This window comes from Cherax quadricarinatus, chromosome 32, assembly GCF_038502225.1.
Source record: "Cherax quadricarinatus isolate ZL_2023a chromosome 32, ASM3850222v1, whole genome shotgun sequence".
NCBI classification, from domain to species: domain Eukaryota; kingdom Metazoa; phylum Arthropoda; class Malacostraca; order Decapoda; family Parastacidae; genus Cherax; species Cherax quadricarinatus.
The window spans coordinates 24,418,257-24,444,539 of NC_091323.1; the positions used below are offsets into that span (position 1 = coordinate 24,418,257).

The 26,283-nt window shown below is 41.7% G+C and overlaps 1 protein-coding gene across 5 annotated transcripts in view; it reads left to right on the forward strand.

The window, feature by feature from the left end:
* Positions 1-5,078: 5,078 nt before the first annotated feature.
* LOC128690150 (protein unc-13 homolog 4B-like) overlaps positions 5,079-26,283 on the forward strand; it is a 195,102-nt gene continuing 173,897 nt past the window's right edge. For 3 of the 5 annotated variants that reach the window (XM_070090542.1, XM_070090544.1, XM_070090543.1), the window contains exons 1-3: positions 5,079-5,959; positions 23,759-23,956; positions 24,232-24,298. In XM_070090542.1, coding sequence (XP_069946643.1) covers positions 5,672-5,959; positions 23,759-23,956; positions 24,232-24,298 — 553 coding nt within the window. In that variant the 5' untranslated portion in view covers positions 5,079-5,671. Of the gene's footprint in view, positions 5,960-23,758; positions 23,957-24,231; positions 24,299-26,283 lie in introns of those variants that run through there. The other 2 variants (XM_070090545.1, XM_070090546.1) reach the window with 1 other exon arrangement.

Below are 26,283 nucleotides of genomic sequence, written 5' to 3' on the forward strand. Positions count from 1 at the left end.
CCGCCCTATGATCTGAATAAACGACATTCACCGTCTGCACCCGCGTCACCCTCACTCCTCTTGTCACATACAACCTATCTAATCGTGCAGCATATCCCTTTCTATGAAATGTGTGCTCTATCTCGCAATCCCCTCCATCAACTATATCCCTCAATCCCACACCTCTCAATAGATCCCCTAAACTTGCCAAAAAACACCCTGCCCCTCTCGGTTCCACATCCTTCCTTCGCACCACACAGTTCCAGTCGCCACCAACTATTGTCACTGACGGTAATGACCGCAATATACCAAAACGTTATTCACAAATTCATTCTTTACCCTTACATCATTCTCAGCCGGCACATACACACAAACTACTGCCATCCTCTCACCTCTCAACCACCCATCTATTCTTAACACACGACCCCCCCCCCCCTTCACTCCTAAGAACAACAAACGGGCTCGTCTCTCGGATCAGGATTCCCACCCCTCCCTTCATTCGCTCCGAATACATCACAAACACTCTGTACCCATCCACCTCCAATTCCCTTCCCAGCTTGAAATTATGTTCCTGCACAAAAACAATGTCTATAGCATGTCATAAAAATCCCTTTACCCACAGACGCTTCTCACTCGCACACAATCCATTAATATTCACTGTCATGCACCGGAAACCTACTTATGTGATTTCACCCTCTGCCCCATTTCACCTTTCACTGACACGCTTCCAGTGTGTCTGCTTCTTCCACTTTTCTCTCCACTGCCCACTTGTGGCTTCCCCTGATCCAACACCGGACCAGGCATACCTTTAGAGCTCCCACACACCACATCAACCCACGGCTTTTTCCCCGGTCTCTGTGCCAGGGTCAAAACATCATCCGAGTCAGAATATGTCGCTGCCCTCTTACGGTTGACACTCTCTGCATCTATTTCCAACTCACTGGATGCCTCCCTGTGAATCTCAGCATTCACCTCAATCACTTCCACCACTCCTGGCGAGTCATCTGCCATGTTCGCCAATCTTCCAAGTTGCTCATCTTCAATCTGAACAGTACTCCTCACCATTCTCAAGTTATCCTCAGAAACCTTCTTCTCAAAGGATTTTTCCTTCACGTTCACCAGTAGGCCTCCCTCTACCCACACGTCACCAATCTGCACAGTCTTCCCGTTCACTGTGACAGTGATGGGCTGGTACCCACCAGTGGCAGCTCACGCTCCACTTCCTCACTCCAGGAAGTGCCACTTCTATGTACAGGTGACTCATCAGCATGACCCACCTCCGGTTCTGGCTCTTTCACCATCTCACTACCTAGTTCCTGTCTCCGCTGCCATCTCCCACACTGGGCCGCCATATGGTCATATGCACCACATAACCTACACGTCTTCTGCTGCCCAGCGTAGTACACCATTACCTGCGTCCTAAATGCGTCCAGTATGACGTAAGACGGTATGGAATGCCTCAACGTCATCTTGAGCGTGAACGTACCATCCGGCAAGCCGGCATACGCCCCATCCGTCCATTTACCAGCCATAGCCAAGTGTACAGGTCCATACTGTTCAAATACATTCCGCAGATCAGTCTCGTCCGCCTCAAATGGCACATTTCGGACTTTCACCCATGTGTAATGCCTAGACACGTCGATGAGTCGAACTCGAACACGTATCGCTGAATTAACGTCCACGCTCCTGTCCTGGTACTTGTCAACCAGCCGTTCATACACTCCAGCTGATCTCAACTTGACAAAAATACGATAGGCACCATTTAGCGCCACACCATACAGTTCTTGATCGGCAACACCATAGGTGTCACGGATAATTTGCGGTAAAAGCACTTGTGCAGACTGAGGCGTTATTGCACCACGCACCAATTCAAGGCACACCGTGTGCAAACGCCTTCTCACAGACTGCGCCATGTTGTGAAAATATAAGTCTCCTCCAATGGCCAGCAGAGGGCAGTAGTCACACGTCCGCACTCTGCTCAGGTCAAGCGGCGAAATGACTGGAATCAACAATTGATCAAATACAGGCTTGATTTTAGTTTAGAATGTCAGAAGTGTGGTGACAGGTAGTTGAGAAAATTGAATTTTTATATAACACTTGAGCTGTGCTTTCCTTTTCTTGAGGGAATTTATTATTATTATTATTATTATTGTATTTACGAGGAAGTGGTAAGCCTAATGCAACGTTTGGGGAATAGAAGGTAATCTGCTTCGATCCGATGAAGAGAATTACAGGTCCGATTCTTTGTATCAAGAGCCCCCTCACTGGCATCAAGGAACCTCCTTTGAGAGGTCCCTTGAGGGAAGTTTCTTGGTCAGTAGCCGAAGTGTCACCGAACATGAATTAATTGATTGATGCTCAAGCCATCTTGTATCTTGTAAATTTACAAGATACACTGAGCGTAGGAACAATCAGTGACTAAAACAGTGCACTGTCCCATGGGACGTTGATGCCATATGTAAGAAACTTTAGATCTGCTGGAAAGATTCATAGTAAACTTGCATCAAATGGAGTGGAACCAGTGTATGAACAGTGATCCTGTGTGATGGGATGTTAGGTAAACAACCAGTGTATGAACAGTGATCCTGTGTGATGGGGTGTTAGGTAAGCAACCAGTGTATGAACAGTGATCCTGCGTGATGGGATGTTAGGTAAACAACCAGTGTATGAACATTGATCCTGTGTGATGGGATGTTAGGTAAACAACCAGTGTATGAACGTTGATCCTGTGTGATGGGATGTTAGGTAAACAACCAGTGTATGAACAGTGATCCTGCGTGATGGGATGTTAGGTAAACAACCAGTGTATGAACATTGATCCTGTGTGATGGGATGTTAGGTAAACAACCAGTGTATGAACATTGATCCTGCGTGATGGGATGTTAGGTAAACAACCAGTGTATGAACAGTGATCCTGCGTGATAGGATGTTAGGTAAACAACCAGTGTATGAACATTGATCCTGTGTGATGGGGTGTTAGGTAAGCAACCAGTGTATGAACAGTGATCCTGCGTGATGGGATGTTAGGTAAACAACCAGTGTATGAACATTGATCCTGTGTGATGGGATGTTAGGTAAACAACCAGTGTATGAACGTTGATCCTGTGTGATGGGATGTTAGGTAAACAACCAGTGTATGAACAGTGATCCTGCGTGATGGGATGTTAGGTAAACAACCAGTGTATGAACATTGATCCTGTGTGATGGGATGTTAGGTAAACAACCAGTGTATGAACATTGATCCTGCGTGATGGGATGTTAGGTAAACAACCAGTGTATGAACAGTGATCCTGCGTGATAGGATGTTAGGTAAACAACCAGTGTATGAACATTGATCCTGTGTGATGGGATGTTAGGTAAACAACCAGTGTATGAACATTGATCCTGTGTGATGGGATGTTAGGTAAACAACCAGTGTATGAACATTGATCCTGCGTGATGGGATGTTAGGTAAACAACCAGTGTATGAACAGTGATCCTGCGTGATGGGATGTTAGGTAAACAACCAGTGTATGAACATTGATCCTGTGTGATGGGATGTTAGGTAAACAACCAGTGTATGAACATTGATCCTGTGTGATGGGATGTTAGGTAAACAACCAGTGTATGAACATTGATCCTGTGTGATGGGATGTTAGGTAAACAACCAGTGTATGAACATTGATCCTGTGTGATGGGGTGTTAGGTAAACAACCAGTGTATGAACATTGATCCTGCGCGATGTTAGGTAAATATAGTTTACCTCTTGATCTAATCTTGGAAAATGACATTTAGATTAGAGTAGCTGCCGTTTCTTGTATTATTATTATATTATTATTATTATCATTATAGGGAAACACTTAACCCACAGGAGTAATTTAGTGTCTGGGGAATGGGAGGCATATCTAGTTCCTTGGATCAAGAGCCCCTCACCAGTATGAAAGAAGCTTTCTTGAGGAGTATCAGACGGAAGATGTTGATGTTATTGATCCATCAGCACCTGCACATGCGCCTCTTGCCTGTCAGCAGGTGGAAAAATGCAAATAATTTTTTAATATATATAATATGATAAATGGAACATTCTTGAAAAATTATTAATGAATATTTTTAATTCCTCTCGTTCATACGCCTGCACATAGGAAAGGGGCGGCAGCATTCAATCAGTAATCAGCTGGTACATGCCTCCAGGGAGGTGCCATGATACTGGTGAGGGCTCTTGATCCAAGGAATTGGACTTGTAACCCCCCTTGGTTAGAACACGATTATCTCCCATTCCCCAAGCGCACTGACTCTTCTGGGTTTAGTGCTTCTCACTAAATATAAGTAATTATAATCAACGAATGCAGTTCATCTTTAGGAAATCAATGATCAGTGATGCATGGACACTCCTAACGTAGTGGCAGTAATCCATGCCGACAAAAATGTGAACACTTGTGGCAATAGTAGGTAGAGAGAAGCATTGGGCGTGACGTAATGCGTGGGATGCAGACGATAGTTTGAAGGCAGTTGCCATCCTGCGATTTTAATTCCACTCCCAAAGGAACTGAAAGTAACTAGTATAAAACATAATGTTGTAATTTGTGTGATTAGTGCTATTGTGTACCTAGTATACTTTTCATTGTGAGAATACTTATATTTTATTGCACAGTTTTATGAAAGATGCTGCCATTGTTGCCGAATATTAGCAGATATTTGGCAGCAGTAAATGATGGCCCTTGCTCAAAATTGTGCAGTAAAAGATAGCACTTTAGACATGCATACATATCAAGTAATCCAGAAAAGGCCTTTTATATCAGAAAGGCCTTTTGTATCAGAGAGCCGGTCGTGAACGTAAACAAGCGAGTTCCAACGTTTCAGTGGTGTCTGAAAATAACTTTTTTCCACTGTTTTCGGATGTTCCCAAAATAATTAATATACAATCTTTGTACTGTTAAGTTAAACTGCTCACGTTTGCGTTATTACTTTTATAATTAGTCTTTATAATTTGTATTTGTATTTAAATTCATTAGTGCAGACAGTGATTACAGTAAATAAATGTAATTTACTGTGCTAGTGACAGAGGAAGTATTGAACAGCCTGAGGGTAACGTGTCATGTGCTTCGTGTTTACAATAGAAAGAGTCACTCAGTATCTCGCTGGCCGGTAGAATGGAAGGTTGAGTTTGTTGTTCTGCATACATTGTTACCGGTGATTTTAAAAGTACCTGAATCAACATTAATTGTTAAAGATAGGGTGATGTAACACGTACAGACGGTGCCGATGCAGACTTTATTGATACAGAAAATTGGTACTCTTATTTTTTTTTGTTTTGCATTAACGTTTTGAACAGTTTGCCACATTTAATGCAAGGTCACCGTAGCTACATCTTTATTATTGACTGTGTAGTACCGGAGGCGAGCTGTTGATCCAGCCCCATATTTTCTGGACATCAACCCGCTTATTCTCGTCGGAAGGTTGGGGCCCCAGTCCCGAGGCACCTTATTCGACTTTTGAGTAATGTTTGACTGTCGCTCGCAGGATAGGTATGGAGTGTACAATAAAGAATTTAAATTAGTCCATAATAGTGTTGACATTTGTTAGTTGCAAGAGTTCCCTCCTTAGCTAAGTCTACATGTGCCTTCTAAGACAGTTCTACCCACGAGTCATAAGGTTTCGGGAGAGTTAAGATGCTTGACATTAACTTTGGTGGTGCCACAAATATTCGACTATAGGAATGGGTCAAGCAGCCATTAAACCCTCCAAAGGGGCAGTGCTGGGGGAGGTGGACGTGGGTCTGGAGGCTATATACCTCTTGGAGTCTCGGGAGGAACACAGCACTGTCATCTTGAAGATGGTGCCTGACACACACACACCTAGGAAGACGCGAGATTACAGAACACGGAAGATTCAGAGTATGAGAGACGTGGAAGAGATTGATATGGAGCTGCATCTGCAGGACGAGACTGAGTGTTCCTGTTCCAGCCTTAACTCTTGTCACATTGGAGAGGAGGGAAGAGACATGGTAAGTTGTAACTGGTGCTATGCATATACACAATTTTATTCAGAGCATTTTTGTAACTAATATTTCCACTGTTAAGGCAGCATAGGGCTGGTATCCAGACTGTCCTTTTGAGAACTTGTGCAACATTTTATTTTTAAAATAGTCAAGGTATAAATACCCTTGCATTCATATTTCTTGTGATAGTTATCATGAGTATTAGTAAAAACTAACTATTTTGGTTCGAATGCCGTGTCGACCAATCATCAGTTTGGTGTTGTCAGCCAACGTGCCTCGGGTAGTAAGGTGAACATAAACGAAAACACCAGTTACAGTTCCATATGCTAGATATTTTAGGTTAAGTTAGGTTAGCTTACTTTTTCTTGTACCCTTTGCGCCAAAATCTATAACAAAACCCAGTTAATACTGAACATTTTAAATACTGTTGGGCAGGAAACTATATTGGAAGGATTTCAATGTGCTTCGTATGTTTTATATAGTTTAGCACATCTGGAGACCATTTTCTTTACTCTTGACTTTTGCTGTAACTTTAATTCCCCTCAAGGAAGGTTCCTTGATGTTGGTGAGGGGCTCTTGATTTAGGGAATTGGATCTGTGCTCCAGTTCCCCGAATTAAGCCTGAATGCCTTCCACATCCCCCCCCCCCAGGCGCTGTATAATCCTCCGGGTTTAGCGCTTCCCCCTTGATTATAATAATAATGTAACTTTAATTGCTTCTTTGATTGTCTGAATGCGAGCTAAAAGTCATTACTACTACTTAAAAGCGATCGTGAAACGCCCTCTCTTAGGCCTAAAACGACACTCGACACATCTCAATCCCCCTACACCATTTGGGAAGGCGCTAGGACTTTCTTATCGTTACTTGTGGATGACGATGAGTTCTGTTGGATAAAAGCTATATAAAAAATTTCTTGAGGTCCCGAAAGGCTCGCGTATCTCCTCTCCAGTGAGTAAAATTTCGGCGTTTCCAGTAATTGAATTACTTTACTGGCTCTATGCGGACCATGAACGGTCTCTATTGTTCAAGCTATTTCTCTCGCCCTGAACGGGCCCGTCAACGCTGATGTTTCAAATGAGGGAACACTAGCGATTTGAAAATTATCACTATTGACATTATTTCCTTTGTTTTGAAAATTCTCATTACCCACCCCGTCATTCTCCTGGCTGTCGTGACCTGTCTTATTGTGTTCTTTGAAAGAAAGGTCAACTGCCATAATTATTCCCAAGTCATGATACTAGGATCTGCATGAGGCTGTCATCTGCTGAGGACGCGGTTAACCTCCAAGAAGATATAAACAAAGTTTTCCAGTGGGCAACGGTAAACAATATGATGTTCAATGAGGACAAATTCCAACTACTCCGTTATGGAAAACTGGAGGAGATAATAACTAGAACAGAGTATACTACTGACTCCGGCCATACAATAGAGCGGAAAAATAATGTAAGGGACCTGGGAGTAGTAATGTCTGAGGATCTCACTTTCAAGGATCACAACAGTGCCACGATCGCACGTGCAAAGAAAATGATAGGATGGATAATGAGAACTTTCAAAACGAGAGATGCCAAGCCCATGATGATCCTTTTCAAATCACTTGTTCTCTCTAGGCTGGAATACTGCTGTACATTAACATCTCCATACAAAGCAGGTGAAATCGCAGATCTAGAGAGTGTACAGAGATCCTTTACTGCACGTATAAGTTCTGTCAAGCACCTTAACTACTGGGAACGCTTGAAAGCACTTGACTTGTACTCGTTGGAACGCAGGAGGGAGAGATATATCATAATCTACACTTGGAAAATCTTGGAAGGAATGGTCCCAAATCTGCACACAGAAATCACTCCCTACGAAAGTAAAAGACTGGGCAGGCGATGCAAAATGCCGCCAATAAAAATTAGGGGCGCCATTGGTACACTAAGAGAAAACACCATAAGTGTCCGGGGCCCAAAACTGTTCAACAGCCTCCCATCAAGCATTAGGGGAATTGCCAATAAACCCCTGGCTGCCTTCAAGAGAGAGCTGGACAGATACCTAAAGTCAGTGCCGGATCAGCCGGGCTGTGGCTCGTACGTTGGACTGCGTGCGGCCAGCAGTAACAGCCTAGTTGATCAGGCCCTGATCCATCGGGAGGCCTGGTCGTGGACCGGGCCGCGGGGGCGTTGATCCCCGGAATAACCTCCAGGTAACCTCCAGGTATTCATTCATTCTATTTGATGATCCTCTTGTTTTGTATGCAGTGTTCCTTTAGAGTTCTTGATTCTTTCCATACCTAAGCAGCTGGAACCTGCCACCATTAAACGTCACTGCTTTTATCCATCTTAAAAAAGGTAACACTATAGTGTTACTTGTCTGACAGTTAAGAATAAATTACGCTTAAATTACAAGAAGATCCGATCTGGATATTTACCCAGGATAGAACTATACCGTAATGCAACCTTAAAATGGCTAGGCTAATATTTTACTGTAGATGCAGCATAAAAAAACTAAAGCTTCGGTTTTAATTTTTTGCCCCAGTTGAAAGTTTATCGATCAGCAATGTAGTTGACGCACCATTGACAGTATCATCTTCCATTACCTGGAGAGAGTTCCGGGGGTCAACGCCCCCGCGCCTCGGTCTGTGACCAGGCCTCCTGGTGAATCAGAGCCTGATCAACCAGGCTGTTGCTGCTGGCTGCACGCAAACCAACGTACGAGCCACAGCCCGGCTGATCAGGAACTGACTTTAGGTGCTTGTCCAGTGCCAGCTTGAAGACTGCCAGGGGTCTGTTGGTAATCCCCCTTATGTGTGCTGGGAGGCAGTTGAACAGTCTCGGGCCCCTGACACTTATTGTATGGTCTCTTAACGTGCTAGTGACACCCCTGCTTTTCATTGGGGGGATGGTGCATCGTCTGCCAAGTCTTGTTTTCGTAGTGAGTGATTTTCGTGTGCAAGCTCGGTACTAGTCCCTCTAGGATTTTCCAGGTGTATATAATCATGTATCTCTCCCTCCTGCGTTCCAGGGAATACAGGTTTAGGAACCTCAAGCGCTCCCAGTAAATGAGGTGTTTTATCTCCGTTATGCGCGCCGTGAAAGTTCTCTGTACATTTTCTAGGTCGGCAATTTCACCTGCCTTGAAAGGTGCTGTTAGTGTGCAGCAATATTCCAGCCTAGATAGAACAAGTGACCTGAAGAGTGTCATCATGGGCTTGGCCTCCCTAGTTTTGAAGGTTCTCATTATCCATCCTGTCATTTTTCTAGCAGATGCGATTGATACAATGTTATGGTCCTTGAAGGTGAGATCCTCCGACATGATCACTCTCAGGTCTTTGACGTTGGTGTTTCGCTCTATTTTGTGGCCAGAATTTGTTTTGTACTCTGATGAAGATTTAATTTCCTCATGTTTACCATATCTGAGTAATTGAAATTTCTCATCGTTGAACTTCATATTGTTTTCTGCAGCCCACTGAAAGATTTGGTTGATGTCCGCCTGGAGCCTTGCAGTGTCTGCAATGGAAGACACTGTCATGCAGATTCGGGTGTCATCTGCAAAGGAAGACATGGTGCTGTGGCTGACATCCTTGTCTATGTCGGATATGAGGATGAGGAACAAGATGGGAGCGAGTACTGTGCCTTGTGGAACAGAGCTTTTCACCGTAGCTGCCTCGGACTTTACTCTGTTGACGACTACTCTCTGTGTTCTGTTAGTGAGGAAATTATAGATCCATCGACCGACTTTTCCTGTTATTCCTTTAGCGCGCATTTTGTGCGCTATTACGCCATGGTCACACTTGTCGAAGGCTTTTGCAAAGTCTGTATATATTACATCTGCATTCTTTTTGTCTTCTAGTGCATTTAGGACCTTGTCGTAGTGATCCAATAGTTGAGACAGACAGGAGCGACCTGTTCTAAACCCATGTTGCCCTGGGTTGTGTAACTGATGGGTTTCTAGATGGGTGGTGATCTTGCTTCTTAGGACCCTTTCAAAGATTTTTATGATATGGGATGTTAGTGCTATTGGTCTGTAGTTCTTTGCTGTGGGGCTATGTCTGTTGTTTTTAGTAACTGTGGGACGACCCCCGTGTCCATGCTCCCTCTCCATAGGTTGGAAAAGGCTCGTGATAGGGGCTTCTTGCAGTTCTTGATGAACACAGAGTTCCGTGAGTCTGGCCCTGGGGCAGAGTGCATGGGCATGTCATTTATCGCCTGTTCGAAGTCATTTGGCATCAGGATAACATCGGATAGGCTTGTATTAATCAAATTTTGTGGCTATCATAAAAAATTCATTTTGATCTTCGACTCTCAGTCTGGTTAGCGGCTTGCTAAAAACTGAGTCATATTGGGACTTGAGTAGCTCACTCATTTCCTTGCTGTCATCTGTGTAGGACCCATCTTGTTTAAGTAGGGGCCCAATACTGGATGTTGTTCTCGATTTTGATTTGGCATAGGAGAAGAAATGCTTTGGGTTTCTTTCGATTTCATTTATGGCTTTTAGTTCTTCCCGCGATTCCTGACTCCTAAAGGATTCTTTTAGCTTAAGTTCGATGCTTGCTATTTCTCTGACCAGTGTTTCCCTACGCATTTCAGATATATTGACCTCTTTTAGCTGCTCTGTTATTCTTTTCCGTCGCCTGTAAAGGGAGCACCTGTCTCTTTCTATTTTACATCTACTCCTCCTTTTTCTTAGAGGAATAAGCCTTGTGCAAACATCGAGTGCCACCGAGTTAATCTGTTCTAGGCATAAGTTGGGGTCTGTGTTGCTTAGTATATCTTCCCAGCTTATATCGGTTAGGACTTGGTTTACTTGGTCCCACTTTGTTTTTGTTATTGAAGTTGAATTTGGTGAAAGCTCCCTCGTGACTAGTCTCATTATGTCGGTCTGGGGATCCACGCATACATGTCTGAACCTCAATTATGTTGTGATCTGAGTATATTGTTTTTGATATGGTGACATTTCTTATCAGATCATCATTGTTAGTGAAGATGAGGTCTAGTGTATTCTCCAGTCTAGTAGGCTCTATTATTTGCTGGTTTAAATTGAATTTTGTGTAGAGATTTAAAAGCTCGTGTGAGTGTGAGTTTTCATCAGAGCTGCCTCGTGGTGTTATTACTGCAACAACATTATTTGCTATATTCCTCCATTTTATGTGCCTTAAGTTGAAATCCCCCAGGAGCAAGATGTTGGGGGCAGGAGCTGGAATATTTTCCACACAGTGGTCAATTTTTGACAGCTGTTCCTGGAATTGTTGGGACGTTTTATCCTGAGGCTTGTAGACTACCACAATGACTAGATTTTGGTTCTCGATCTTTACTGCTAAAACTTCAACTACATAATTTGAAGCGTTAAGCAGTTCTGTGCAAATAAGTGACTGCGATATACAGGGCAACCCCCCCCCTTTGCCTGTTCACTCTGTCGCATCTGTATAGGTTGTAACCTGGGATCCATATTTTGTTGTCCAAGTGATCCTTTATGTGGGTCTCTGTGAAAGCCACGAACATTGCATTCACCTCTGCAGGCAGTCCAAGGATGAAAGGTATTTTGTTGTTCGTTGCTGGCTTTAGACCCTGTATAGTTGCAAAGAAGAATGTCGTCGAATTGGTGGTATTGGTGGTACTGGGGAAGGGGACTTTTTTTCCGGCACTAATATCTGTATCTGTTGGTTTGGAGTGGAGGCCATCGACTGTGATTCCACTCCAGAAATGATTGGATTTGGTGTACGATTTCTACCATTTCCTGCCATTTTTTTTCCTTCCTGGCACTAAAAAGCTCTCCCTCTTGGGTGGCTGTGGCTACCCTGGTTTTCCCATGGTCTGGATGTTTTGTATCTTTTTGTCCCCTTTAGATGGTGTGCCTGGCAATTTAAGTTATAACACTCTTTCCTGTATTGAAGAGGGACACATTTCAGGGTGAAAAAGCTTACAGGAAGGGCGTTTGCATTTTCCTGTTGTCATATGGGCACGGCATTTTCTAGGGTGGTCAAAGTTGCACGTCCCATTTGTTTTTCCAGATATCCCATGTGTGCAGATACCAAGTGCATAATATGTGCACAGGCTTGGTTTCCGTTTGCCTTGGATTTTTGTGACTGTATTCCCTGTTGGTGCATGTTTTCCTGTCTCATTCCTATCCTCACTAGTACTAACAATGGAGCTCTCACCAGTTGTTTCTGGTAATATATCTTCACTATTACTAGTAGAGTCCCCTTGTTTGCTATCTCCTGTGGTATTACTAGTTTGTAATATTGGTTTTACCTTGTCCTTGACCACACTTGTTTCCGTACTACAGCTTCTGTCTCCTTCGAGGCCACTAATATGCATTCCTCCATGCATACAGTTACTGTCTACCAGGACAGCACCTCCAACCAGTAGTGACCTGTGTCTCACTGTGTTCTTTGAAAGAAAGGCCAGCCGACATAATTAAGTCTTTCATCCTACTTGACGATCCTCTTGAGTTTTATACAGTGTTCCTTTTGAGTTCTTCATTCTTTCCATACCTAACAGTTGGAACTTACCACCATTGAACGTCATGTTCTCCACTGCCCATTGGAAAACACTGCTTATATCTATCTAATTTTTCTTTGTCTTCTATCGAAGTGACGTTCATGCTTATTTTAGTCATCGGCAAATGATACAAAACCGTGACGGGTATTTTTGTTATAAGGATGAGAAACAGCAGAGGTGTCAGGACAGTGCCTTGGGGAACTGAGCTTTTTACCTCATTGATGCTGAATGTTGCTCTGTTTACTATTACTGTTTACTATTGTGTTAGGAACCCGAAAATACACTTACCTACCGTTCCTGTAATGCCTCTGGCCCTCATTTTGTGTGCAATCACCCCCTGATCACATTTGTCAAATACTTTTGCAAAATCTCTGTATATCTCATCTGCATTTTGGTTATTTTCCAACGCCTCCGTAATTCTGTCAGTGGTTCAGAAGCTGTGACAGGCATGATCGTCCTGCTCTAAAACCATGCTGGTTAAGATTGTCAGTTTTGCTGCTCCATGAAATTTGTATTCTGCCGTGTCATCACTCTTGAAGATTTTTATCATGGGGAGAGTTAGGGCTACTGGTGCCAAAAAGACTGGTAATACACTCTAAAGGTGCATATGTACAACTTTCGTGCGTGCTTGCGTATGCGCGCATATGTAATTGCATGGGTCGATTCATAGCTCCTGGCCCAGCCTCTTCGCTGGTCGGCTTGAGATTCCTTTTCGTACCTCTTCTTAAAGCTATGTACACACATGTGTGGCATTCACGAGGTGGTGATGTGGTAATCACAAGATGGTCAGGTGGTGATAACGTTTCTGTAAAGGATGTTAAAAATAACCTTAGTCTTCGTTCATTTCCTTTGACCTTTACATGTTTTTAAACAATTCTCTTAAAAAAAAGTGGTTTATTTTCTTTGTGGCAGTTTTTTTTATAATTATCGAGGCCTCTCAAGGTTTACCTAATCTTTTTTTGTATAGCAAGTAAATATGGAAACACCAACAGGTTAAATAGGTAAATAAAGCTGTCTTTAAAGTAAATGTGAGCTGTCTTTAAAGTTAATGTGAACATGTTAATTTGGTTGCTAGGCTAGCTAGCTCTGCAAAATACAAACAAAAAATCTGTATCACAAACTTAAAATAATATACAGGCCAGGTGAATAGAAATTGCTCAACGTGGAATTTCCGATACCCAGAGCGACAACAGCGGTTGACAGGACAACAGACAAAACGGATATGGCACAAGAAAATTTACGTTACTTAAACGTTTGATCTGAGGAAGGGGGTAGCGAATCTTAGGTGATTTAAATTCTCTGCCTAAAATTCTCAAAAAGGAGCTTTGAGGGGGCTTTATAATTCTCAGGAATCCATAGATCGAAGCCCGACACAATCTAGTGTTCTGTGCTCACGTGTCTTCTGTTATTGCTGTATAATCCTACGGGTTTGGCGCTCCCCCATGGTTATAATTATAATTGTTGTGAGCGCTAAATTCGTAGGGACAACAGACCCAAGATGTCTCGGAAAACAGAGACCTTTTAATGCTTGCATAATATTAGAAAGTCCCTTTATTAAGTGTTACATTGATCCTGTCGAAGGGCTCTTGATCCTCTGAATTTCAGCACATATGAACCTGTGTGTGTACACTCACCTAATTGTGGTTGCAAGGGTCGAGACTCAGCTCCTGGCCCCACGTCTTCATTAACCGCTACTGGGTCCTCCCACTCCCTGCTCCATGAGTTTTATCATACCTCGTCTTAAAACTATGTATTGTGTGTGTGTGTGTGTGTGTGTGTGTGTGTGTGTGTACTCATTTGTACTCACCTATTTGTGGTTGCAGGGGTCGAGTCCTAGCTCCTGGCCCCGCCTCTTCACCGGTTGCTACTAGGCCCTCTCTCTCCCCGCTCCATGAGCTTTATCAAACCTCGTCTTAAAACTGTGTATGGTTCCTGCCTCCACTACGTCATTTTCTAGGCTATTCCACTGCCTTACAACTCTATGACTGAAGAAATACTTCCTGTGTGTGTGTGTGTGTGTGCGCGTGTGTGCGCGTGTGTGCGTGTGTGTGCGTGCGTGTGTGCGTGTGTGTGTGCGTGTGTGTGCGTGCGTGTGTGCGTGCGTGCGTGCGCGTGCGTGCGTGTGTGTGTGTGTGTGTGTGTGTGTGTGTGTGTGTGTGTGTGTGTGTGTGTGTGTGTGTGTGTGTGTGCGCGTGCGCGCGCGGGGGGGGAAGGGACGTTGACCGTCGGAACCACCTCCAGGTCCTTTTCCTTGAGTGAGGTTTACAGCCTTTGCACCCCCCCCCCCTTCCAATCCCGAGCCTGTACTGCGTTTGCGGTCTTCTTTATCCTTCCCCAGCTTCATAACTTGGCATTTGGTGGGGTTAAACTCCAGGAGCCATATATAAGAAACAGCACCAGCCCTAGGACTTAACCTTGTGGAACCCCACATATTACCCAGCTCAGTTACACTAAACGTTTAACAGACTGCAGAAGAGCGGGGAAACCCACTGTTGACTTAGAAATGCCCACGTCAAGTGACCGGCACTTTTTTGTGATTTGAATATAAGCAATGCTTGCGTGTGTAGTAGTGAGCGTGACTTTCAGCTATACGAACCTGAAAGGATATACAGTTCATTCGCTGACGTTTTGGATGCTTCATTATTTTTTTGTCAGAATACAAAACTGTTACAATGTAAAATACTATTTTAAAATACAAGATCATATTAGTTAAAATTCTTTCGTCAACCTGAATTAAGTCATCAGACTGAAGTAATATAATCTGTTAAACATGTATAATAATTTTCGTAACTGTATTTGTGTACGTGTATCTCAATAAACTTTTATGTAAGTTTCAGCTGAATTTGGTGTATCTCTGCTACATAAAACATTTTCTTTCACAATTTCTTGAATTTTATCACTACTCGCTGTGGTTATATCTCTGGTTCTGCGGTTACAAATTGGTTATTTCATATAGAATGGATTCTATAAGAATTTTACTGACTCATGTGAGCCACTAGAAAAGGTTTCTAGAAAGAACTACCTGCAAAAAAAAAAATTGCATACGTAGTTCCAGTATTCAGAGAAAGGGACAGATACATATTAATCATGGGGAGAGCTAAACCCGTAGGGATTATACAGCACCTGTAGGGGCGGAATGGAAGGTATTCAGGTTCAATTCGGGGATCTGGAGCACAGATCCAATTCTCTAGATCAAGAGCCCCTCCTCAGCGTCAAGGAACCTTCCTTGAGGGAGCATATATAGCAGTATGACCCCTGTCGGTTTAGTTTTTTAATATAATAATAATTACTTACCATGCAAAATAATGGATGATAGAGCAGGGAAGAACCTGTAGGAGAGTGGAGTCATAAGATACCAACCACAGATTTACGAAAGGAATACATATCATGGCCTGCGACTCTTACTACAATTTTACAACAGAAGGCTGTGTGAACTGCTTGTTCTTAGGCTTTATTATTATTTTTTTTTACATTATTCAGTTATTAACCATTCCGGATAAATGATCGGAATAACCTGCTTGTCACCAGCTTTATTTTCTGCTCCCAATGCCTTTTCCTGCTGTTTGGCGCATTCGTGTTTAACATTTAAGATTTTTTAAGATTTTGCCGGTAAAACAATTAATTTAGTGTTCACCCTATGTCCATCCCCTGGACGGTAATGCAAGAACATATGGATATACAAAAGGCCTACAAACTAGGCCCACGAAAGGGTTAAATGGAGTACATCTGGATAAATCTACAATTGTCCTATCTGTTTGCAAGCAAAATAGGATGAAATAATACTGTAATTATAATTACTTGTAAATTGTAAGGCACTGTAGCAGTGAGTGGACATGCAATACCGCCAACAAAGTTTAATGTAGGAATAAAAGATCCTTGAGAGCGGTGTGTCGGCCAAGGTGAGCCACACCTCCAGGCAGCTGATGCTCACATACACATTTGTTTATATGATTTGGCTGATACTGTTGCTTAATACAGCTTGCTTCTTTATTATGAATGTGGGCAGATATACTATGGAACAGATATGACTGACATACTGATGCTCGTGCAGTTTAATGTTTCCTGATGCTACACAAAACCCCCAAGCACAGTTTATCCCCTATAATATTACTCAGCAACTGAAATGGAACCATATTCCTTTTTTTTTAAGTTGCTTATTATTTTTTAAATATAGGTTTAAGTACCATTCGGGTTCAGGTTTTGCATGCATATAATGATTGGCTATGTATCCTGAACCCAAACATAAAGTAAAGAGAATAATTGTAAATTTACAGGGAGCGTTCCTTTTTATAGTGAGTGGACGAAGATGTCAATTTTCAAGTTGTATGAGAAGTGGAAGAAATGAGGAAGGGAGACGGATAGGTGGAAAAAAGAACAAAGGGCGTTGGGAAGAAGACGGGTGGTGGGAAGTTAGTTTAATATTAATTTAATGTTTATTATGCACCCCATACCCATCCTGTGGGAGGTAGTCGAAAGATTAGAGGTACATAATGGGGTCCAGGGACTGGACTTCTAAGTTTTGATAGCTGAACAAGTTAAAAAGGTAATGAACTCCAGGTAGATCTGGTCACAATCATGGTGGTGGGAAGGGAGGAGGAAAAGCATGCACGTTAGTGCTGCGTGCCTGATGACACGGAAAATGTCTTGCAACTCATGATTATCCATGCAACTCCCAGTCACGAAACAGGCAGCCCTACTACAGTTTTGAAATATTGCATAAAAAAAGTTCATTTTTATTTTTTAATCTGGGGAGCACTTGCCGTGATGTCTAATGAATCAGCAATCTAAGAGATTGTATACGCGTTACCTTTTATAAAAATAACTGCAAGATAAGGACCGAACCTGTCACTCCTTGCAGGTTTAGCTCTTAATATAATAATACAATCTGGGTAAAGTGATGTTACTCTTTTTTTTTTTGGCTGCGTAACGTAAATACGTCCTGGCTCCTAAAGGGTAAATCCTGGTATGTCTGAGGGGATGTATATTATTTAACATTGAAAAAGAAACCACTCTAGGACCAGCATGTACATTCATACAAATTATGAAGCATAAATTTAAATGGTCACTGTATTACGAGGAATGACACAAAAACTCGCCTATACAAAAGTTTATATTAATAGTGACGTATATACAACCTAGCATCTACTCAACTAAAACCATCATCACACTCCAGATCACCTTTACCCAGTACTCGCAGCTCACTAACACACTGCTACTAGTGAGTAAAACAGAATATATAAACATTTATAAACGGAAGCTCCGTGACACCCCCCCCCCCTCCTGTCTGCCGGTCTATCTACCAGCAGGCAAAAACACCATACAAGTACTCTCCCAAAACTTAACAATCCTCTGCACACTAGGGCTTTACAGGTAACATGAGAACATTTAAAACAGTAACTAACCTACAGTATAAACTAAAAAAAAAAAAAATCCTCACAAAACAAACCGTGATGTATTTCATCTTGATCCAGGTACTGCACTCCGTTAACTGACACTGATGCATCTCACTCTCCTGGCCACTCTGCCTGACCAAGAACAATACGCGTCAGGTTTCAGAACAACCCAGAACTATGGAGCATCTTTTATACAATTTTTTTACTGCAGCACACTGCATAATATGTGATTAGTTAAATACCACTAGGAAGAGGGGACACAGTGATCTAATGATGCACTGAACACCATCCCCACCTGACTTGCATAGTTCTGCAGTACCGGATCTAGAAGAGGCCCTAGGGTATACCTGTCAATTTGGGTTCAGGCCTAATAAAAATACTAATGATGCTATTATACACATGCTAGAACACACACATACTGCAATAGAGAGAAAAAAAAGTCCCCCTGGGGATCTTCATTGACTTACGTAAAGCTTTTGATACAGTTGACCATGACTTGCTCCATATAAAATTGTTGCACTATGGTATAAGAGGGCACTCCCTCAAGTCATACCTCAGCAACAGAAGCCAATATGTGTACACAAATGGGGCAAACTCTTCCGCACAGCCAATTACAGTTGGTGTCCCACAGGGAAGTGTCCTAGGCCCTCTTCTCTTTCTCACATACATAAATGACCTACCAAATGCATCGCAACTACTCAAACCCACACTATTTGCAGATGACACTATATAAGTCTTCTCTCACCCGAGCCCAGTCACACTAGCCAATACTGTGAATACCGAATTACAGAAAATATCTACCTGGATGAGTACTAACAAACTTACTCTAAACATTGACAAAACCTACTTCATTCAGTTTGGTAACAGAGCTACAGACGTCCCTCTTAACATAATGATAAACGGATCACCTATCACAAAATTCACAGGGAAAATTCTTAGGAATCCACCTTGATAATAGACTCAAATTTCAAACACATATATAACAAATTTCCAAAAAAATTTCAAAGACCGTAGGCATACTATCGAAGATACGGTACTATGATACGGTACTAGACCACATCTGGACCAACACCATATCCCCCTTAAGATCAGGCATAATCACAGATAATACCACAGACCATTACCCAACCTTCCTCATAACAAACCTTGGTAAATTACCCCTAGACACTACCAAAGTCACTTTCAGACTTCACAATGAGGCAGCTATCAATAACTTCACAGCAGCAGTGACAAACATTGACTGGCACACTGAGCTAGAAATCTATACAGATATTGACGAATGTATTAATAATTTTCTAAAAAAGACCCAATACCTTTATAACAAGCACTGCCCTAAAAAACTAAACAGACGACTGCAAAGAGACTGAACAGTCCCTGGCTAACACCCAGTATCCTCAAATCCATAAATACAAAGCACCTATACGAAAAACAGTACAGAATGGGCCACATAACCAGAGACCAAACAAAACGTTACTCGTCAATCCTAACCAGCCTAATAAGAAGGGCTAAAAAATTGTATTATGAGAACAGATTATCCAACTTACGAGGTGACATAAAAAAGACCTGGAAAGCCCTATCAGAAATACTAGGAACAAAAAAGATAAAACGAAATAGCGAAATTGAATTAACAAAACCAGATGAACCCCAATTCCCAAATACTGAAACAGCAAACAGACTCTATGATTTCTTCTCCACTATAGGAAAAAACCCTGCCAATAAAATCCCAAGCTCAGATACCCCACCCAATGACTACCTCACTGGCAACTACCCGAACACACTGTTCCTAGCTCTGACTAACCCAACTGAAGTCTCCCTTATTATCAACAAACTAAAAAACAAGACAGGAGATTTAAATACCTTACCACCCATTATATACAAAAAAGTGTCACAGGTGCTGTCACCAATCATTGCAACACACTTTAACAAATTCATTGAATCCTCTACCTTTCCTACTAGTTCTCAGAATAGCAAGGGTCACCCCAATCCATAAAGGAGGAGACCACACAGACTTGAATAACTATAGGCCAATATCCAACTTACACCCTCTTTCTAAAATCTTTGAAAAATTAATCCATAAGCGTATCTATTCCTACCTCATCTCCCACAACATACTCAACTCCTGTCAATTTGGGTTCAGGCCTAATAAAAATACTAATGATGCTATTATCCACATGTTAGAACATATTTATACAGCAATAGAGAAAAAAGAAGTCCCACTGGGGATCTTCATTGACTTACGTAAAGCTTTTGATACAGTTGACCACGACTTGCTCCACATAAAATTGTCGCACTATGGTATAAGAGGGCACTCCCTCAACTACCTAAAGTCATACCTCAGCAACAGAAGCCAATATGTGTACACAAATGGGGCAAACTCTTCCGCACAGCCAATTACAGTTGGTGTCCCACAGGGAAGTGTCCTAGGCCCTCTTCTCTTTCTCATATACATAAATGACCTACCAAATGCATCACAACTACTCAAACCCACACTATTTGCAGATGACACTACATACGTCTACTCCCACCCGAGCCCAGTCATGCTAGCCAATACTGTAAATACCGAATTACAGAAAATATCAACCTGGATGAGGACCAACAAACTTACTCTAAACATTGACAAAACCTACTACATTCAGTTTGGTAACAGAGCTGCAGATGTGTCTCTTAACATAATGATAAATGGATCACCTATCACAAAACTCACAGAGGGAAAATTCTTAGGAATCCACCTTGATAATAGACTCAAATTTGAAACGCATATACAACAAATTTCCAAAAAAAATTCCAAGACCGTAGGCATACTATCGAAGATACGGTACTATGTTCCACAGTCAGCCCTCCTGGCCCTATATCACTCACTTATTTACCCCTATCTCACCTATGGAATTTGTGCATGGGGCTCAACAACAACAATAAACCATCTCAGACCACTAATCACCCAACAAAAGGCTGCAGTCAGAATGATAACAAATTCCCACTACAGACAGCACACTCCACCAATATTCAAAACTCTAAACCTACTCACAATACAAAACATCCATACTTATTACTGCACCTACTGCATACATAGAACACTTAACTCTGACATAAACCCTCCCCTCAAACATCTCCTTACCAACCTCAACAGAACACATGACCATAACACAAGACACAGATCACTCTATGCAAAAACTCAATGCACACAAAAGGCCCTAAAATCTGGAATTCACTACCTGTGAATATAAAAGAAACACTGGCTGTTTATAAATTCAAGTCTCTTCTCAAAAATCACTTACTCACCCACAACTAAATAAATACTGAATAATTGTATCTCATAAATTGTATCTCATATATAGTAAGTAAGTAAGTAAATTTATTCAGGTATACACAATACAGTTACATAGAATTATCATACATAGCAGCATATGTGTAGAGAACCTAGGATAACCCAAAAAAGTCAGACAGAGTGACTTATTTCCATTGGGGTCCTTTTACCTTATTATTATAATATAAAGGTTATAATATTTTCTTATTATTCTATAATGAAGATAACATCTTATTATTGTATCTCATATATGTCAACCTGTGACCCAATCAAACTTTGTTACTATTTAACTTTATTACCTAACAGAATACTCCATTCTACTGATTACACAGCAACACAGTAAATGACCATATAACCTGTCTTTGTAATACTCATTTGTACTAAATTGTTATCTGTTTTACAATAATTTTTGTACCACTGAATGTATCATTGCTTAGTTAGTCTTAAGTTAATTTTAAGCCTGCCCGTAATGCTATGCATTCAAGTGGCTTTGGCATGCTGCATTTAACTATATTTTTTTGTACTTCACTGTATCATGTTCAAATTAATTAATAAATAAATTAAATGTTCCACAGTCAGCCCTCCTGGCCCTATATCACTCACTTATTTACCCCTATGTCACTTACGGAATTTGTGCATGGAGCTCAACAACAATAAACCATCTCGGACCATTAATTACCCAACAAAAGGCTGCAGTCAGAATGATAACAAATTCCCACTACAGGCAGCATACTCCACCAATATTCAAAACTCTAAACTTACTCGCCATACAAAACATCCATACTTATTACTGCACCTACTACATTTATAGAACACTTAACTCTGATATAAACCCTCTACTCATATGATATAAGCACTCCACTCTTATGTTTTTCAATGATTTCCTTCTTGAATTCGATCGTGTTCCTCACTTTCTTTACCAAAGGGCTTGCACTAGCTTTCCTTGGGCCCATGGTGACTTATTTAGCAGTTGTAATCACAAAAAACAATGGATTATTACATGTGAACCCGCTAGGTAAACAATGGCACACTAAGTAGGAGACCTGCTTTGTGTGCGCGATGACAGGCGGTCGCTGAAACACGAGTTTAATCACGAAACTCGAGGCCAAATTTTGCCAAAAAAAACTCGCCGAAGGTCGAATTTCACGAAAGTCGAGGCTGCCGAAACTCGAGGGTCCACTGTATTATTCTGAAATGGAGCGCAAGGAACATTACTGAAGGGTTGTTTAGAGACTACAGTGCATAATGAAAGCACATGTAAAAAAAAAAAAAAAAAAAAAAAGGCCTTTGACAGTATCAGAAATATTATACACTTTGGCTGGAAGGCTCTTAGATTTTGAGGCCCTAGGCTTCAGCCTGCCAAGCCTGCATGTAAATCCAGCACTGTAAATGCCGACATTGTACTTAATAGCCCCGAAACTCTTAATAGTCAGCTGACCAATTACATGCACCTTACGTACCCCTAATCCATCCTATCGGCGGTAGTCGAAAGATTAGAGAGACATAATTGCTCCAAGGACTGGGCTACAACATTATTAGGTAAGCAAGTTAAAGAAGTAATGAACTATTTGTCACTTGAACTTTCTGGCCTCAGTGGCCCGTGGCCTGGTAGGCAAAGCTCTCGCTTCACACGCTAAGGGTCTGTGGTTCGATTTCCGGCAAGGGTAGAAACTTTGGGCGTGTTTCCTTACACTGGTTGTCCCTGTTCACCCATCAGTAAAATGAGTACCTGGGTGTTAGTCAACTGGTGTGGGTCGTATCCTGGGACAAAATTGACCCAATTAGCCTGACTGGTATTGTCCTGCATGGCAATACCAGTCACACTATCCTTGGAACACTTGATTTATGCACCCTCTATATCAGTGATTTTCAAGCAGGGGTAAATTTGCTCTGGGGAGGGGAAGAATACATGGCTTGGGTAAATAATCAGTCCCGAATGAAACGATATTTACGTATTATTCACTGTTTACGAGTAAGTCATCAAAAACTCCTCGAATAAACTGGGTGAAGGAATGCAGCAGGATTGGTACCATTAATATTATTGTTTTTAATAACTTGATATGATAGTGATTAATACAGGTGCACTATTTTTTCTTCCATAAGTGTATTTTGTACAATATCTTTGTACTAAATTTGCTTTTCTCTATTCATTTTTTTTTTCTGTCCTGATTTTATGCCATATTATGAGGTGTTAGTGGAGGTAAATGGATGGTGACATTAAGCGTAAGTGGTAAATGGCAGGATAAAGGCTATGAATCCCTGCTCTCTATCAGCCTATTCTATCCATTCTTTCTAAATGACATATTCTGGCCAAACTCCTTTCCGCTTTTTAAATTATTCCTTTCATACTACCACATGTGCTAATTTTTTAATTCTTTATTTCAACTCGAAGATATCCAGCCTTCTTAGCATATATTATAATATAAACAATTATCTTTCTGCTCATTTATAGTGTAGTGAAAAAGTTTGAAGTGTTTTGTTAAAATTTTCACACTATTTTTGAGTGTCTTGCTATTGAAATATGTATTTTGATGTTTATTTTGCTTTTTCTTAAAAAATGTAAATATTCAGTCTGCATACGTGTGTCCAGTATGTTGAAAGACCAATAATGCTGTGATATTGTTATAACAGGACGAACAGCAGCTGGCAGACGTGTACTATTCAGCTTACTACTTGCATGTCCCTCACGAGGTCCCTCCAGCATATGGGACTGATGGTGCTGGCTCCACCGACACTACCACTGAACAACTCTTCAAGGAACTCGGAGATATCTTCCAGATGAACGATGCCTCCATGGCATGTATCGAGGAGGAAGTCTCCACCAGGAAGGTGTGTCATTACTCTGGTGATTTGCTCTACCCTGTCACTCTTCCTCTCCTTACCCCAATTCTCTCTCCTTTACTCCCCTTTATGTACTTTGCTCCCCTTTCCCTACTTTCCTCTTGTTCCCTTTCTCTTTCCCTCTGTTCTGTCTCTTCTCTCCTCTCTCCCCTTCACCATTCTCTTTCAGAGCTTCTTTATACAAGCAGCTGTCAGTGAGAATATTACTCTCCCTAATTGATAGTAATTTAAATTAAAAGAGCCTTTATTTCTTGTGCTACCAGCCGCCCAACATGACGCTGCTCATCACCGTTCACGAAGCTCGAGACCTCAGGCCTAAAACATCCAAAGGTCAGTGACACACACAAACTTTATTTCTTTCTGCTTGTCATAACTTTCACATGGCATATATTGAAACCTTGGAAGGAGGTAGAAGAAAGGTTGTGTTAGGTCACAAGACTGTGTAGTAGCTGATGTAGAAACTCCTGAACAAGTGGAAATAAATGAAATGAGCGCAGTAATTAGTTGCCACAACTAATGGATAACGAAAACCTTCAAAACTAAGGGATGCCAAACCCATGATGATTCTCTTCAAATAGCTTGTTCTCTCTAGGCTAGAATACTGCTGTACACTAACTGCCCTTTCAAGGCAGGCAAAATTGCTGACCTGAAGAGTGTACAAAAAACTTTAATGACACACACAAGTATGATAAAGCACCTAAATTACTGGGATTGGTTGAAGTCCCTTGATTTGTATTCCCTGGAATGCAGGCAAGAGAGAGATACATGATAATATACACTTGGAAAATCCTAAAGGGATTAGTACCAAACTTGCACATGAAAAATCACTCCCTACGAAAGCAAGAGACTCCAACATTTCCCCAATGAAAAGCAGGGGTGCCATGAGTACACTGAGAGAACACAATAAGTGTCAGGGCCTCCCAGCATACATAAGGGGGATTACCAATAGACCCCTGGCTGTATTCAAGAAGGCACTGGACAGGCACCTAAAGTCAGTAGCTGACCAGCCGCGCTGTGGGTCATGTCAATTTGCGTGCGGCCAGCAGTAACAGCCTGGTTGATCAGACCCTGATCCACCACAAGGCCTGGTCTCAGACTGGGCCACAGGGGCATTGACCCCTGAAACCTTCTCCAGGTATACTCTAGGTAACTGTGAGGTCTCTGGTTTGTATCCTGGGCAGGACGAGACGTTCAGGTAAGTACCCTTATAAATGCCTCCCAAATTGTGTTACGTGGTCTTAAGGGCACACATCTTTTATGAGCACATAAAAAGCAAGAGGGAGATACATAGTTGTTTTTATGACCTGGTGTGCTGTTTATTTATGAAAGAATTTGGGGGAAACCTGTTAACCGGATTAGTCCTGGAGGTGGAAGGTTTAGCGCATACTCTATGAAGAGGATTGAGGATGTTACAGTTGGGAATGTCATGTGGATTGTGATATTAGCTCACTTCTGGCAAGGTTCATTGTCAGTTTTAACTTGGCTTTTTTGTTATACTATTTACTTTTATTTCCAAGATCACTGAATGATATAAACAGTCAAAATGACTAAACACTCTACCATATACTTGTTGCTCATGATCACCTGTTACTAAATAGGCACCTGGGTTATAGTACATTATAGATCTCCTTTAGGCTTTCACATGCTTTTTTGTTTAGGGGATGATATTGTTCAAGTACAGTGGTACCTCAAGTTTCAAACAGCTCCCAACTTGAACAATTATGCAAGTGTATTTTTGTAAGTGCTTTTGTAAATGTATTTTTGGGGGTCCTGAAACGGACTAATCTAATTTGCATTATTCCTCATGGGAATAAATTCGTTCAATATCAGCACTCGAACAGCCTTCTGGAATGAATTAAGTTCGTAACTTGAGGTACCACTGTATTGATATATTCAGGAGTTTGTCAAACAGCTTATAAATAAAAGTTCATGTAATATCGGGTCCAATATGGCAGAAAAGTGTAAATCGGCTGAATTGAATCACTTAGCTGCAAAATCTCTTAACTGTTAAGTGTAGTGGTTGCTTCCATCTTCAACACTTCATATCCCCCCCCACTTTTTTTATCAACACATCTGTAGTTTCCCACCAAGGCAGGGTGGCCCAAAAGAGGAAAACTTTCATCATTCACTCCATCAGAGGTGTGCTCACACTACAGTTATAAAACTGCAACTTTAACACCACTCTATCAGAGTGCAGACACTGTACTTCCCATCTCCAGGACTCGAGTCCGGCCTGCTGGTTTCCCTGAATCTCTTCGTAAACGTTACCTTGCTTGCACTCCAAGAACACAGTCCTAAAAACCACTTGTCTCCAT